Source organism: Taudactylus pleione, unplaced genomic scaffold (genome assembly GCF_031769625.1).
Source record: "Taudactylus pleione unplaced genomic scaffold, aTauple2 ptg000897l, whole genome shotgun sequence".
Taxonomy (NCBI): Eukaryota; Metazoa; Chordata; class Amphibia; order Anura; family Myobatrachidae; genus Taudactylus; species Taudactylus pleione.
In genome coordinates, this window is record NW_028285298.1 from 1 (window position 1) to 17193 (window position 17193).

Consider the following 17193-nt stretch of genomic DNA (forward strand, 5'->3'; position numbering starts at 1 on the left):
GACCCTCTTTTCTCACAGCTCTGCCCGTCTCCCACGATCTTGCCAATCGCATTAATGGGAAGTCCAAGAGTGAGGGTATAGAAAAGGACTCGGCGTGCCTCAGATAGCTAGTGAGGAGACAGTAGCGAGGCAGGAACCGGTTACACGCAGCCGATTCGGCACACCGCTCATCCGATTTTGGCTTATATATTTAACTTCACACAAAATTGAGTGCAGTCACCCCTTAAATATATGGCAGGGTTATCCCCAGTCAAATGGTGACTCAACCTATTTTAGCACTAAATAATGCATGAGATGCAGACAAAGTGACAGCTTAATTTTTTTTTATATAATAAGGACAAGTGACTGGCTCCTGGTGACACTACTCCACATTAGCGATGCTGGTTTCAAAATGGCTGCCGTCGCCAGTTTCACTGCATGGAGGGCACTCTGTAATATGTTCAAATCAATGCCAATCCTCCGCTAACCCCCCCCCCCCCCCCATCACACACCACATAGCTCGCAGGAGACCCGCCTAGCCACTGGAACCTATAACATTTTCTTTTTTTTTTTGTTCATTTTTACCTCATCGCTTGACGTCTTACTTTTCTCTTCATCTTTCTTAGTCTTCTTCAAGGCGTCCGTGCCAACCACCGAGAGAACGTTTCGCAACCTGGACAGGTAAAGTCAAAGAAATTTTTAACAAGGTGGCACATTGGATGGCGTATTCTAAAAAGTTAAATAATAAAATAAAAAACAATCCAAATAAAGTGCAGCACAAACACTTTTTGGCATCCTTAGATGTCCCCATCGAGGGTTGGAGGAGACATTAATTTGCTCTCACCTCTCTCTCCTCTCTGCTGGTCCTTCCCCAAACAGCGTTATCGGTTCTCCAAGGGCTCGCAAACAAGCCTTCACCTCAGAGTCATCAGTGGACACATTGATCTGCCTCGCTCGCTTCCTGCGCTCAAACTCTGCGAGAACCTCTGCCTGCCTCTCGTTGATGTGCTCCTCAAGGTCAAAGGACTCTCCTGAGGGACATAGAAGTGGGGATGGAATAATGTAACAGCACAGGTATGAGAGAAGGGTATCAACACCCTTTCTGACACAACCAACTGGTGTCACCTTAATAATAATGCGCTATGGTCTGTCCTGAAAGTGCAAAGATGAATGGACGAGACAGACCATAGCGGGTTACACGTGGTCAGAAAATGGTATAAATGGATTGTAAACGGCCTATGAACCAAGTACGTAGGACAGAGCTGGAGAAAGGCCAGTTCGTGCCCGATGACCTCACCTCCACTAAAGTTAATATTCCCGGCCTCTATTCCAGACTTCACAGCTACTCTCCCCAGCGAGGACTCTCCCCTTGCTAGACGCTCCTTTTCCTTCTCTGCCAAACTACCATAGAAGATACGGGACTTCTTCACCACGGGGACACCTTCATCGTCCGACATGTTTGGGTCTGTGAAAATAAATTGACACGATAATGTATAACAGGTATAGCCAACCCATTGGCACTCAACGATGTTTTGAATGGCACCCAAGGGGGCAGTTCCCCACTTAGGGGGTCAATTCAATTAGACGCAAGGATGTACGTGTGTGTGTGTGGGGGGGGGGGGGGGCACAGGACACACCCCAGGTGCAGGACAGGGGGGCACAGGGCACACCCCAGATCCAGGACAGGGGGGCACAGGGCACACCCCAGATCCAGGACAGGGGGGCACAGGGCACACCCCAGATACAGGACAGGGGGGCACAGGGCACACCCCAGATACAGGACAGGGGGGCACAGGGCACACCCCAGATACAGGACAGGGGGGCACAGGGCACACCCCAGATACAGGACAGGGGGGCACAGGGCACACCCCAGATACAGGACAGGGGGGCACAGGGCACCGGCACACATCACATACAGGACAGGAGGCACAGGGCACACCCCAGATACAGGACAGGGGGGCACAGGACACACCCCAGTTACAGGACAGGGGGGCACAGGGCACCAGCACACATCACATACAGGACAGGAGGCACAGGGCACACCCCAGGTACAGGACAGGGGGGCACAGGACACACCCCAGTTACAGGACAGGGGGGCACAGGGCACCGGCACACATCACATACAGGACAGGAGGCACAGGGCACACCCCAGGTACAGGACAGGGGGGCACAGGGCACACCCCAGATACAGGACAGGGGGGCACAGGGCACACCCCAGATACAGGACAGGGGGGCACAGGGCACACCCCAGATACAGGACAGGGGGGCACAGGGCACACCCCAGATACAGGACAGGGGGGCACAGGGCACCGGCACACATCACATACAGGACAGGAGGCACAGGGCACACCCCAGATACAGGACAGGGGGGCACAGGACACACCCCAGTTACAGGACAGGGGGGCACAGGGCACCGGCACACATCACATACAGGACAGGAGGCACAGGGCACACCCCAGGTACAGTCCCCCCTGTACCGGCACACATTACATACAGGGCACACAGCACTCACCGTATCACGCCGCCCCAACGACTCCGAGCGGCTGCTGCACGTTCCGGGGAACTGCTTCCGGGTTACAGGGTGGAAATGGTCGGTCGGGTGATAAATCCCGGAAGTGGTGGTGCATGCCGGGAGCAGCTGAGTGACAGAAGGGGCGGATGACGTTGAACAGCAAGTGATGACGTCAGGGTACATCTACTAAAGGGGATTTAACCACTACCGGGGAGGGGGCGGGTGTGTGAGGTATAATACACCGTGACGTCAGAGGTCCCCCTGCCCCCACCTCTCTGTATTTGTCTCCTTCTGGCTGTCATATCTATATCTGATATATAGTAGCTGCTGTCTCTCTGTGTGTGTGAGGGGTCCGGGCTGATATTAGCAGAGAGCATGGGGGATGGACTATAATCCCTGTAACGGGGCCACTAAACCTAAGCGAGACAGACCCTAAAGTCTTCATATTGGGGGACTGTACCCCAGTTGCTATGAAGTGCATCAGCCCATAGCAACCAGACAGACAGGGTCATACCCCTTTTATACTACAAGCAATAACCCGGGTTACTGTGCAGTGTGACAGGGCCAGGTGGAAATAACCCGGGTCCCGTTCTCTGCGCGTAGGAAGCGCCAGCTCATCACATGATGCCGATGATGTCATCGACCCGGCTTAAGGGACCCATTTATTAATGATCGCATTTTGCAATGCGATCAGGGCATGCAGTACCGCCCCTGATTGCATTGCAAAATGCGATCCTATCTGCCGTATGTATTATCTGGGACATGCAGGGAGACGGGCTCCGAAAAGAGCCCGTCCCGGCGATGTCTCCGGAGGGCAGTCGGGGCTTCTGCGCATGCGCAGTCCCGCGGACTGCACATGAGCGGCGCCCATTGCCGGCGGAGGGATCTGGCAGATCCCTCCGCCGGCTGATAGGCGGTAAGTGCCCATAGGAAACAGCGGCTAACGCTATCTTTAGATAGCGTTAGCTGCTGGGGCCAATATCGGGAATGCTTCACATTCCTGATATTAATACATTTGGCAGCATCGCATCCCCCATAGAAACCTATGGGGGAGGCGGCTGCCAGCGGCAATGGAGGGATCGCAGCAGGTATCGGAGATACCTGCTGCGGTCCCTCCTTCATACATTCGGGGGATACTAAGGGGCCCATTCTTCGAGGGTTTACCTCAAATACTTAGTACCCCCCGAATGTATGAAGGAGGGACCGCAGCAGGTATCGCCGGCAGCCGCCTCCCCCATAGGTTTCTATGGGGGATGCGATGCTGCCAAATGTATAAATATCAGGAATACGAAGCATTCCCGATATTGACCCCAGCAGCTAACGCCATCTAAAGATAGCGTTAGCCGCTGTTTCCTATGGGCACTTACCGCATATCAGCCGGCGGAGGGATCTGCCAGATCCCTCCGCCGGGAATGGGCGCCGCTCATGTGCAGTCCGCGGGACTGCGCATTAGCAGAAGCCCCGACTGCCCTCCGGAGACATCGCAGGGACGGGCTCTTTTCGGAGCCCGTCTCCCTGCATGTCCCGGATAATACATACGGCAGATAGGATCGCATTTTGCAATGCAATCAGGGGCGGTACTGCATGCCCTGATTGCATTGCAAAATGCGATCATTAATAAATGGGCCCCTAAGTACATTAGTGCACTTTGATAAATGGGCCCCTTAGTGCATTAGGGATGGGCCGACAGTCTGAAAGCGGTCTCAGCCCAGTCGCACGCGTGAACATAATCCCGGGTGCGACCTGGCACTCAAACGTAAGAGGTACCAGTGAGGGCCTGGTTCTGATACGGAAGCAGCCGCATCCGTGTCTTCTGCTGGTCGCACGCATCTGCGACGTGTAACTGCTGCTACAGCCGTGCGTCTGACTGTGCGAGGACGGAGACGCCCACTTTGGGCATCATTAGGCGCTGAAATACCACCCATCACGTATAAGGCAGAGGGATACACCTGCAATCAAAAAAACACCTCCCCCATACTTGCAGATCCCCCCAAAGGCTATATCGCTAGTTTTTGAATTTGTACCCACTCTTAATTTTTTCACCCACATTTTCAAAGTGCTTTTTTGGGGTGTCCTTTGTGTTTTTTTTATGCGTACAAAGGGTGCAGAGTGGTTTCCGCACTTCTTCACCCCAAAACCCCAATTCTGCACTTTTTTCCGCTGGGTATTCATGGGCGAAACTTATTCGCCTATTACATTGCATTGCGTTTTCGCACCGACGAAAAGACGCTACAATCGATTACGGGGATAACTGAAATCGTCGAAAATGACATCGGCGAAAAAGTTTTGCCGAGAACGGCTTTTCGCTCGAAATTGAATACGGTCCTAAGTGTTATACGCTGTTCTCATACACTGTACCAGGGGAAGAATGTTCTGCAGCAGCCCCAGGCATATGTACTACTATACAGGGTAAGATTGTAGTTGTTTTATGATTATGTGGTCTAGAATCAGCCTTTCAGTAAGACATATGTTCATGTTCTATAGTACATCGGCAGGTGTCTATGTCGTTCACAGACATATCGGCGCGGCCCTTGAGCTCAGCAGATGGCTGATATACCTGCAAGATATGTCGGGCATCTGCTGGGGTGTACGGGCGACTGGAAAGTGTTGTGTACACTTACTAATCTTCAGATAGGTTGACGGGTCGGCCGACCCCTCAACCTAGTGTGTACCCAGCTTAAGATAAACCCCGTCACCTTGTCCTGCTGACTGGAGAAATGATTAGTCTGTAATTTGGTGCTATGTGATTGTATTCCCTACCAGGTAAATAACAGTATAGAATGTGAGGTCAGTGATGAGATTATGAAAACCAGATACAGACAGTGTAGCACAATCCCAGGAGGGGATACTCAAGAAAGGGGCTGCACACCCGGGAGGCTTAAAAGCTGAAGCCCAGAGCTAACAAGAGTTGGGGAATTTGGGCTAAGACTGGTGTTGGAATGATGATTCCTGCCAGCGAAAGAACATAAGAATCACTGCGCAAGGACTGCGAAGAACCAGCGTATTCATCTACGGCCTGTCCTGTGATGCTGTGACAGGAGCAGCCCCTCTCTTGCGTATCCAAAAGTGGGGGTGAAAGCTAGCGGGACCGCTGTCTCATTGGCAGGAACAGGCGACTAGCAGTGCATCTCCAAGCCTTACAGCACGAGCCATAACTGGACTGGGTATCTAGTGCTTACATAGGAAGTGTGCCAGTGCTGGTCTATGGTCCTGATTAAGAGCCGGACGCTCTGACAGAGTGCTCGCTCTGAATCAGGGCCGGTCTTTTTTTTTTTTTTTTTTTTTAGAACGGCCTCCTGGCCGCTCGCATAGCCGTGTGTGACCACCCACAGCTATAGCGAGTGGCCAGGAAGATGGTCGCGATGGTTAAGACCATCGGGCTTGCGACGAGACCCTTGTGGTAGGGTCTCGTTGCCGCAAGCCCCAGAGTGATTTCGGCTCTAACAGAGCCAGAATCTCTCCACTGACATCACTTGTGATGTCAGTGGGGCCGGACCCAAACGGTAGGCGTTGTCATGGGAACGCCTCCGTTTGGGCAGCCACCCCCTCCAGCCCGCCCACCAAAGGGGGCGTGATGTCACTCAACATCGACAGCACGCCCCCTTTGGTACGAGACCCAGAGCGACGGTTTGCCCGTCGCTATCCGGGTCTCACGCATGACGGAGCCGGCTCCGTCGTGCGCATGCGCTCTGGGCCACCATCGACCCGGTTGCGAGCGCTCAGCGCTTGCGACCGGGTCTGAATCAGGCCCTATGTCTCTATATGCTGCTTAGACTGTTATGCCTATGTGTTTTGAAATAAACCTTCCTGTTATTTTTTTTACTTGGCTATCCGCCTGGGTATGAGCAATTTACCCATGATTGGGTATCAGGTTAGGGCTGGCGACCAGAAGGAACCAGTACCCTCAACACCATCTCAATCTCGACATCGAATGGAAAAAGCATGTCCATTGTATAGGAGACATTGATGGTGGCCAACCATAAGTTTCCCATGGCCATCCATACTCCACTTTGTTACATGTGCATTGGGCCTTAGATAAGTCTAATTTCCCTAATGGATTATCCAGCTCTGGGCCTGGCCATTCAAAAGGTTAACACAACCAATCAATATTTCTAATTTAAAAAAAAAAACCTGTTACTGTCACATGGACAAATCTTTTTCGAGTTTAGATTGTATAGAAGGAGGTACAGTGCAGGTCATTGGATGTTTGTGTTACTATGGGGAGGAGATCTGCTGGTGCAAATCATAACTTGTTCAGAAGGCAAAATTACATTTGAAAACATAAAATAAAGACCACACTTTTCCTAGTGCCCATTTACATAGTACAAATCTTTAAATGTGATGATGGGAACCTAGAAAATGGCATTAATTAACAACGTTTGGCTTAGTGACTTGCATGTAAGTCAGGATTTTTTGTTTTTAACTTCAATCATTTTTATTCAGCGTAGACAACACACTGGGGATGACTTGTGGATGGTGCATCTTGTTATGGCGTATGAGACAGCTAATGGTGACTACTGGTAAAATGATACATCTATATTCACCTTTCAAGAAGGATCATCAGCATTTAAATGGACATTTATAACTTTTACTTTTGACCATTAGACGCAGTAGTGAAACCATAACATGACACCTTTAGAAGAGTTGCCACCTTATATTCCAACAGCACCTGCTGTATCCCTATAATCAAACGAAACAAGCAAATCCTTCACCCTACAAACCACATGAAGCAGAATGAAAAGAGGAACAGGCTGAAAACCTGGCCGACAAGTGGCTTTGCCTGCAGGATTCTCATTTTCACAACCAGACTCTGGCGGTGCCTCGGTGGCCCCGATATAAGGTGTATCCCGCTTAGTGTGGCCTCCACTTGGGTTAGGCCAGTGGTCAGGTAACAGGGGTAAATTACCCCACATGGGGTAATTCCTGGGGATAATGGACGGACAGCCGGGCATGCATATGAATCATTCTATAATATAGAATGATTCATATGCATGCCAGGCTGTGCCACAGGGAGGCTCTAAGCCGGACGCCCGCTGAGATGTTATTACCAGCGGGCGCCCGGCTCCTTCCCTGCAGCGCCGCGTTAGCCGGAGGCTGCAGTTATCTTCTGAACTCCAGCTTCCGCCTCTCTCCATGCGCACTATGGGAGAGATGTCATGATGTCTCTCCCATGGTTCCGAGGAGCAGCCGGGCGGACAGGACAGTGGCGGATGCAGGAGCGGGGATTAAGGTAAGTGTTTTTTTGTACAAGCGGCACTACAGGGACATTATATGGGGGCACTACTACAGGGGCATTATATGGGGGCACTACTACAGGGGCATTATATGGGGGCACTACTACAGGGGCATTATATGGGGGCACTGCTACAGGGGCATTATATGGGGGCACTACTACAGAGGCATTATATGGGGGCACTACTACAGGGGCATTATATGGGGGCACAACTACAGGGGCATTACTATATGATTTCCTTCCTTTCAAATCAAGGGGGTAACATCGGCGTATCTAAATATACTTTGGGGTAAAAGGTAAAAAAGTTCCCTGACCCTTGGGTTAGGTAGTATTGTAATGTGACTGAGCAGCACTTACATAGGAAAGCTTTTGTGGTAGCTAAAGGACAGGCCACTATAAGGCGCTGGTAAATCCACATCCTCCGTCCACTTGGATGGACACTGGCGAAGACAGTTTATGGGGATTTTCAATCCACAAACCTGTTCTCTATCATGGAATCCACTAGCCACAAAATGACAATCCCACAGTAGTAGATAGATTGAGAACTAAAACACCTGTCTGTTATACCGAGGTTTCTCAAACTCCGTCATTACAGTCCAGGTTTTCAGGATATCCATGCTTGAGTCCAGATGGTTTAATCCAGTGTTTCCAAAACACAATCCTCAGGCAGATCTAAGGCTGTATGATATCGGCCCGATTTGGCCAATTTAGCCAAATCGGAACGACCAATCGGGCATATCGTGCAGTGTGTTTGCCCAATTTGCGCGTACCTGCGGTCGCATGCGATATCGTGCGATTGGCTGTGCTGCACAGTCAGTTATACGATATCGCATGTGAGCCTGTACAAGTTAATGAAGGACAGAACAGTGATTGTTCCGTCTTTCATTAAATCTTTCAAGTGTGTACCGGCAATCATGCGATGTCCAGGGTGAAGGCAAATCGCCCTGAACATCGGCACGATTGCCGGTCGTTTAGGTGTGTACCCTGCCTAACAGTGCATGGTTTCCATGTTTCCTAGTTGGTGCACCGTTGTAGTCATTTTAAAAGATCCACAGGTGGAGCATATTATTTCACTTGTGATTCTGTGAGGAGACCTGGAAAAATGCACTGCTTGTATGGGAAACACTGTTTTAATTAAAATGACTGAGGTACTAATTAAGTCACCTGTGCTCAAGCATGAATATTCTTAAAACCTGGACTGTAATGGCAGAGATTTGGAAACTGTTATACCAAAAAAATTAAACCTGAAAACACAAAAAACACTATATATATAAAAAAAAAAAAAAAAAAAAACTATTTCAATAAGTACTCAGACTCTAATTTATTGTTAGTTTTATTTCCTAGCTGGTTTTGACTTTAAAATGATCGCCGCTTTAACAATTCGGGAAGACGCGCAGGAGTTCCCGCAGCGGCCGCACCTCGCACCCTAATACATGAGCCCCTTTGTCTTTCTGATAACTTTTCTACTACGATCCTCGTCCATTCTTCCACAGGTACACGGTGATCTTCGCATATTACCTCAGACATTGGGACAAACGTCTTCCTTTGTTTCAGCATCATGAAAAAGCCAGAGAGTAATTCCTATTTTATTTTCTTTGTACAGGGGAGTGAGAAATGTAGATTTATGACCATTACTGGAGCGCAAGCTCATGGAATAGCTTCACAAACTCCATTTTATGTCCCAGGGTCAGCTCCTCCAGTAACACGGTCAGTCTCCTTTCATGCTGTTCCACAGACATTGTGTTGATGCCTTGTTTGCTAGCATGCCTGGAATAATCCCCCCCCCCTATTGGCTCCCCTTCAGCTTTCCATTGCAGGGTTCTTTATACGATGTCCATTAACTCTAGTACTAACAACCTCTGTTTGCGGTCCTTTATTCCGGCACTATTTCCTTAGAGAACGGCCGACGTTCCTCTCCCTGCTGCTCCCCTCCTGCAGGACACACAGCAGAGAGAACATACAATACTTCATTAGCGGACAGGCAGATTCTGGGGGGCATGTAGTGTTATTGGCTCAAAATGGGGAAATGATTTCCAATACAGCAAGGTAACATAATCCTAGTTTAACATGATCAACACAGTAAATGAAAATACAAAAATACCCTGGCAATATACATATTATAAGTATACACAAATATAACATGTGTAGGGCTTATCGGAGGTATCTTTATTCATCAAGATAAAAAGGAGACTACAGATATGCCCTCATACACTATTGCTGCACTTGCACCAAACATCCCTTCTCGGCTTGCGCTGATCGTCTTTTTAGCCCCAAAATGCGCCTTAGACGCAAACGGATGTGACAAACCGCTTCACTAGATTGCTCTGATTATTTTGACAGTTGACAATTGAATATCTGTGAGCGGCTGAGTCTGTATACGAGGTGCCTGATGCATCGGCCGCAGATTTATTCCACGCCAAGTCCGGTTGTGCTTCGTATACAGACTCAGCCATGCGCAGATATAGAAGTGTCGCATAGCACATTAATCAGTGCTGCCTCGTGAAGCGGTTTGTCACGACTGAGCGGTCACTGGGATAATGCCTGTGCATAATGGTGATCACTGGGATAATGTCTGTGTGATATGGCGGTCATTGGGATAATGTCTGTGTGATATGGCGGTCATTGGGATGCTCTGTGTACTGTATTGGCAGCCATTAGGGTGCTCTGTGTACCGTATAGCATTGTACCAGTATGTCACACGTGAAGGGTGTGTGACGGGCCTTTTCCACCAATTTTCTTTTGTCATTTATCCTATAATATAATAGCATTGGCTATATGCACCAGCACAGTGCAGTCAAGTATTCTGTTTTGACTAATCACAACAATCACCTAGCAATGCTGCCAAGAACCGTACCCCCATCCCCCCCTCGCCCCACCCACCACCCCCCAGTGGTGGCACAGCAAAGCAGCTGTATGGCCACATCCCCTCCCCCCACAATAATGGTGCCCCCTCATTTTTTTTCTGGATGTACCGCTGGTTGCCATGGTAGTCACATGACACTGTGGGAACACGGCAGAATTATACAGCAGCAGCAGCCTAAAGAAACTAAAGAAGAGAGACTGTATAGCCTGCCATGTTATCATGGAATTGCTGTTTTAAATAGGTCTATAATTAATTTTTTTTTAAATAATGTTATTAATATATTTAAACCATTCAAACAAAGTAAATATGTTTCAATTCTTTATTGAAAAAAAGTCAAAATATCTTACTCATTGATTAAACTGTGCGCTGTCAGGTGCCTTCAGCTTCCCTGTTTGTGTTAAATGCTGCACGAGGCTGGGGACGTGAATTCCTTAATAAAGAGAGAGTAGTGTTTAGTCACATACAGATAGCAATACAAATAGTTCACATGTCATTGACAGTACAGCGGCAGCAATGTAACTATATGGATGCATTTTATCGGTATGCGTTCGGCATCCCGGCGGTCTGGATGCCGACGCTTACCGCGCCGGTATCCTGACTGCCGGGATGCTGAAGGTAAGTAGCGGGGAGGGGGTTTAGGCACTAATGGGGGAGGGTTAGGTTTAGGGTGTGGGGAGGGGGAGGTTAGGTTTAGGCACTGGGGGGAGGTTAAGTTTAGGCACTGGGAGGGGGGGGGGGGGGGAGGGTTAGCATACCGACCACCACGTGTTGGTATGTTGACCCTGTTGGGATCCAGGCGTCGGGATTCGGACCACCTAGATCCCATTTGGTGGTATTACATACCAATTAAATTTTATCATCCCTGCAAAAGTCGAAATTTTACATAAAATTTTACAATTAGGGCGGTATTCAATTAGTTTCGTGTCCGCGATAAAGTTTTGCATGCCGGACTTTTCGAAAACATCGCGTCATCTCGGAAACTTATCGTGCGCGTCCACGCTATTCGCAGCCTTCAATTCCAAAAGACGCCAAATTGGCGACCCACGAAGCCAAAACAGGCGGAAAGTGGTGTCAGAATAGGGGAAATCAGCCTGAACCCCCCAAAAAGATGCAGTAACAGTCGGGATCAATGTAGATGTGCCCGAATAGCCCTAATAAAACTGTTTGGGGTACTTAAGTTGGTACAATCGCCTCTAATTAGCGTCTTTGCACAAGCGGTGAAGAATGGCATAAAGCAGTAGTTTTTTGACAAAATAAGTAATCCAGGCAAATTTGGGGTACCGGAAAATGGGTGCAAGCTTATTTTAATGTCTCTAAAGTGAAGATTTAATAAAAGTGAAATTCCTCCGTCATAAAATCACCTGCAATCCCAAAAACACCTGGCCCCTTCTTACAGCACCCCCAGAACCTTATTACGCTAGTTTTTGAAGTTGTCCCCCCACTTTTCTTTTTCAACCCCAATATTAAAGTACTTTTTTTGGGGTGTTCTTAAGTTATTTCTGGATTTTTTTGACACAGTTGTCCTTTGGGGGTCTATCCCAAGGGTTCTGCGTGGTTTCCCCACCTTTGCACCCCAAAAATAAAAATGTGAACTTCTTTTCTCCTGCTATTCAGAGGCGAATTTTTTTCGCCTATCACATTGCATTGACTTTCCGTGTACGCGAAAAGAGGGTGGAATTGAATACGAAGATAAGACGAAATCGGCGATACTTTTTCACAGATCTCGGCTTTTCGCTTCTAATTGAATACGGCTCATAGTTGCAGTGGTGACCACAGGTAGGGTACCGCTCTTTGAAGATCTTCAGGGGCTGTTACACACAGCCCCCCTTTGTGATGACCCAGCTCTCGGCCGGGCACCTACTGAAACTGAGGTGCCTTGGCCTGGGGGCGGGGTATAGGAGGGGGCCCGGTGCATCCTGGGATGGACATCTTTAACTATGTGGTGCCCATGGCTGGAGCCAAGCCCTATACCCAAAGGTATCCCTGTGGATCCCTAAGGACCCTGAGGTAGAAACTATGAATTAAAGCTAATAAACTAGAGAAAACAACAATGAAAATCCATTATACAGTATTACAGGTATCACAAAGAATTATCTACAGGATGACGTAGAATTCAAATGTGACTTGTTTTTTTTAAATTTTTAAATAGGTAGATAAAATCCTCATGAAGCACAGATATCTAATATCTTATATACTTGGGAAAGCAGGATCCATGGGCACTATATTATATTTTTATATTCCATGTGACGGAATGGGACATTTGAATACATTTAAAATGAAGTCCCATTCTATGAATTAGGTTGAATAATGAATCTAGAACTTTCTTTTATCATTAATTAGTTAAAGCTTAAAGTTGATTCTAGTACAATAAAAGTTAAAAAAAAAAAAAGTTTGTAATTGTTGCACAAAAAAAAATAACAATGTAATTGTGATGGTACTGAACAAAATACTAAATCCTTCCGAGGTAACATAACATTAAACTTCTGTGAAGTTAGACCGGGCTGGGCTCTGATTTTGCCTGTGCAGGGTAAGCAGACCCAATGGTTTAATAATATATTAATCTAAATATTTGTGCATTTGTTCTTTGAACAAAAAACCCCCAATTGTTTTGGTGACAGACTGGGACATCCAATGTGACGGAAAGGGACGTGCATTTTCATTGTCTAATGTATCCTGAATGCAAGTCACACAGTTAATTATTTTATACAGTATATTAGTGGTAAATGTACTAAAGTATGTGTACAAAAATTTATATTGTATGGATCGCACATTGTATCCCGATTAGCTGGTTTTGCAGTACGACCAGGAGATGCGATGTACGACCCCACGGGAGCACGCTTGGGCCGACATCAGGACCATACACGGTGCGATGTAGCAGCTACATCGCACCAATCAGTCGGATCGGCTGCTTCATCGCACCTTAAGATGTTTGGACCAAGCAGATGTAATGTAGAAGTCATCCAATTTCTATAACAAACTGGGAATAGATTACTCTAACGTACAGAAAGAAGATTGGCTGATTGAATGATCTTAGTTGGGGGTGAGTGCAGATGAAGTTGTATATACATTTTCCCAAATAACATTCCACATTGAAATACTCATGTTTCTAGAAAAGGCCTCTTGTTTTCTCATGTATCTGTGTTCATTTAATAATTCTGATCCCATGTTCTAAATCACATAACGGAGCCTTTTTGTTTTATTACTATTCCCAGCTACCCCATGATAATCTTTCTTTTCATTCTCTCACTCACAAAATAAATTGCAGATGACCATATCAGACTGCATGGTAAGGTCGCTGTACTTAACATTTTTTGCTACATTGCTCTTCAGTAAATAATCTTTTCTGCTTTCTATTTAAATAGATTTATTAAAGTGTCTAATATGTGTATTCCATTTTACCTCAATTTGTTAAGTGAATAATTTCACTGTGCGAGCGCAATAGATTGCAGAGAAATCAGCTGTACTACAAGCCTCAGGAGACCTTAGGCAGACAAGGTGAGGGTGAAATGACATAGCTTAGTATGGGATACGTTTAGGAAGCCGGCGGCCGCAATCCCAACCGCCAGCTTCCCAAATCCTCTATTCCGCCTAGGGATAAATGACCAGCGTCTAAAATGTAGACGCCTGTCATTTTCCCGGCGCCGGGAGACAGGTTTAGGCAGCGGGGAAGGGGGGGTTAGGCACTTGGTGGGGAGGTTAGGCAGCCCTAAGAAGGGAGGGTTAGGGGGGTTGGTTAGGTTAGTAAGTACTTACCTTAGGGACGATCGGGATTTCCAGCGCTGTCGGGCTTCCGCTACCGGGCTCTGCTGTTTTGTCGGGCTGCCGCAGCCGGGGTTCGAATTACCGGTCATGCGGCAGCCGGCTATTCATACCAAATGCCTCAGTATATCTACTTCTATGGTACACGTCATTTCTACTTTTATTAAAGCTCTGCTGATACTAAGGGCCGTATTCAATTAGACGCGAAAAGTGGGAAAGGTTTCGCCTGCCGCACTTTTTCGCCTACATCGCGTGTTTTAGCCGCGGGAAACTTATCGGGCGCGTACCCGTGATTCGCCAAATTCAATTCCAAAAGACGCGAAAACGGAGATACGCGATGTCAGAACAGGCGAAAAAGTGGTGTCAGAATCGGGGAAATCAGCCTGAACCCCCCAAAAAGATGCGGAAACTTTGGGGATCAATGTAGTAGTGCCCGAATAGTCCTAAGGAAACAGTTTGGGGTACTTAAGTTCGTACAATTGTCACTAATTAGCGTCTTTGCACAAGTGGTGAGGAATAGCATAAAGCAGGATTTTTAGGAGAAAATAAGTAGTCCTGTCAAATTTGGGGTACGTGAAAATGGGTGCTAGCATATTTAAAAGTCGCTAAAGTGAAGTTCTAAAATACGCACCTGTTACAAGCACCTTCTATCAGAAAAACACCTGACCAATCCTTGCAGACCCCCCAAAAGTCTATTTCGCTAGTTTTTAAGTTTGTACCCCCACTTTGCACTTCTTTGCCCCCTTTTTCAAAGTGCTTTTTTGGGGTGTTCTCCCCCTTTTTTTTTTTTTAAGGTGTTTTTGGACGCAGTTATCCTTTGGGGGGCTGTCCCAAGGGTGCTGAGTGGTTTCCCCACTTTTGCACCCCAAAATAGTGATTTTGCATTTTTTTTCAAAACCTATTCATAGGCAAATCTTTTTTTTGCCTATTACATTGCATTGCGTTTTCACGTACGCGAAAAGTGTTTGCAATTCAATATGGAGATAAGTTTCTGACTGGCGAAAAGTCGCAATCGGCGATACTTTTTCAGGGAAAACGGCTTTTTGCGTCTAATTGAATACGGCCCTAAATCGCTACAGCAATTGGTGCATATGGTCATACATAAACAATGGCCGCAGGTTTTGTTGGTTTGCGATTTTAAAATTGAAAATCATAAGCACAAAATATAAAATCAAAGCAATTAATCTTCCTAAATTTTAATCCAGAACTGATCATTAGGCGGATTTACCTTTTAAAGCCGGGTTTGTAGCAGTTATTGTGTTCAACTTTGAAACCACTTCTGAGACCTCCATGGACTTGATGCTTTCAAAGAATTGAGCAGTAATCCCGTCCTTTGCCACAGGCAGGCCTGGTGGTGCAGTCCTCGGTGCAGGGTTCCTTAACAGTTCGTGTGGAAATGGGGCTCTGGGAGGGGCAGGACCTGTCCTGTTAGGACGCGCCGTGTAGTTGAACCGCTGGGGTTGAGATGGGTGCTGTGACTGGGCACCGGGAATAGGATACCTTGGTTGTGGGGGGGGAGCACCTCTAATTACCCCCGGAGATGGAAATCTCTGCTGTGTAAGTTCTGTAAAAACGCACATAAGAATGCAGGTATTTGTGAAGTATGAGTTATGTTTCTAATACACAAGTACATTAAAGTTAGTATACAGACCCAAGCCATTTCCTTTCCCTCTAACACTTTTTTTTTGTGTTAAAGGGGCCCATATATTGTTATGTGAGGTGATTTAGTTTGTGCTTTGACCTACAAGGTGCATCTTCCATTCCTAAACTCACATTGCTGGTATCCAAGGTAGCGCGGTGGTCGCGTCAGACAAGCAGATACTTACACATTCCCACAACAAAGTACATAAAACAGCATTATAATAAATATACAAAAAAATTGTACCTTGAGGATGGTTTCTGACAGAGCTAAATAAAGGTCTGGGATTATTACACGGTCCTCTGTTCCCAAACCTGTAGTTGTCTTGCTGCTGAATTGGATAATGTGAGGCAGACTCTATAAAAAAAAAAGAAATAATATATATTTATGCATAATTTGTTCTTGAAAAATACACCAATTGTAGACATTCCATGCAGGGAATTAAGGTGTCACTATAAATCGAAAAATATGCTCTTTTTACAAACTTATTCTCATGTACATACTGTGCAATTATCCATCAGACTATCTGAGTAATTGGGGATCTGACAGAGGATTGGATAATATGTACGATTGTACATCTCCTTCTAGCTCAGATAAATCGGTGCGATCCAATGATTTAATCTGGTCACGGTATCAAATGTGTTCGCGCTTCTGACCGATGAGCCGATAGGTCTTCAGAAAGCCCTGGGCGAGCTCATGTAATCTGTGCAGCGTGTACAGGGAAACAATAGTTCCCTCAGACTGATAGGAGAGATAAATCGAAGGATCGGATGTAACAATTGTACAGTGTGTACGCTTCACTATCGGAACTATTTATCGCAAGGACAAATCGCAAGTTCGTCGATTAGAGCAGAGAGAGAATCCAGATAAAGGCTGCACACTGACACCTGGATGCACCATGTTGTGATACCGGGGATGCTAATGATTTCTGCATGCAGAGTAATTAGTGACTGTTTTGGCACGTTACTCAGATGCACACCCTCCAAACCCTAAATCTATCCGCATATTTTAGATTTAACTTTGAATGAGACACAAGGTGTTTTTAATGGAATACATCGACGATATTGCAAGTTAGTCAGAGGGCAAAGGAAAAACAGCTTCCACCTACTATTGAAGTACTGTGGGATCAGATGGGAATAAAGTAACTCAGTCACTACAAAGTACTGTACTACACACTTCTTCCGAAAATACTGCTTATTACAATCTAC

General features: G+C 46.8%; 2 protein-coding genes across 3 annotated transcripts in view; both read right to left on the bottom strand.

The window, feature by feature from the left end:
- Positions 1–564: 564 nt before the first annotated feature.
- LOC148474024 (U4/U6 small nuclear ribonucleoprotein Prp4-like) lies at positions 565–2681 on the bottom strand (the record flags this gene model as incomplete). The annotated part of the gene is made up of 4 exons (XM_088459181.1): positions 2492–2681; positions 1277–1444; positions 824–1010; positions 565–652 (listed from the first exon to the last, which is right to left on the bottom strand). Coding segments are annotated over exons 2-4 (435 nt in total), but the record flags the coding sequence as incomplete, so codon positions are not given.
- Positions 2682–9039: 6358 nt separating this feature from the next.
- LOC148474025 (uncharacterized) overlaps positions 9040–17193 on the bottom strand; it is a 90902-nt gene continuing 82748 nt past the window's right edge. For both annotated transcript variants that reach the window (XM_088459157.1, XM_088459156.1), the window contains 4 exons: positions 16232–16342; positions 15575–15910; positions 10935–11017; positions 9040–9656 (listed from right to left, as the gene is read on the bottom strand). In XM_088459157.1, coding sequence (XP_088315283.1) covers positions 10935–11017; positions 15575–15910; positions 16232–16342 — 530 coding nt within the window. In that variant the 3' untranslated portion in view covers positions 9040–9656. The remainder of the gene's footprint in view (positions 9657–10934; positions 11018–15574; positions 15911–16231; positions 16343–17193) is intronic.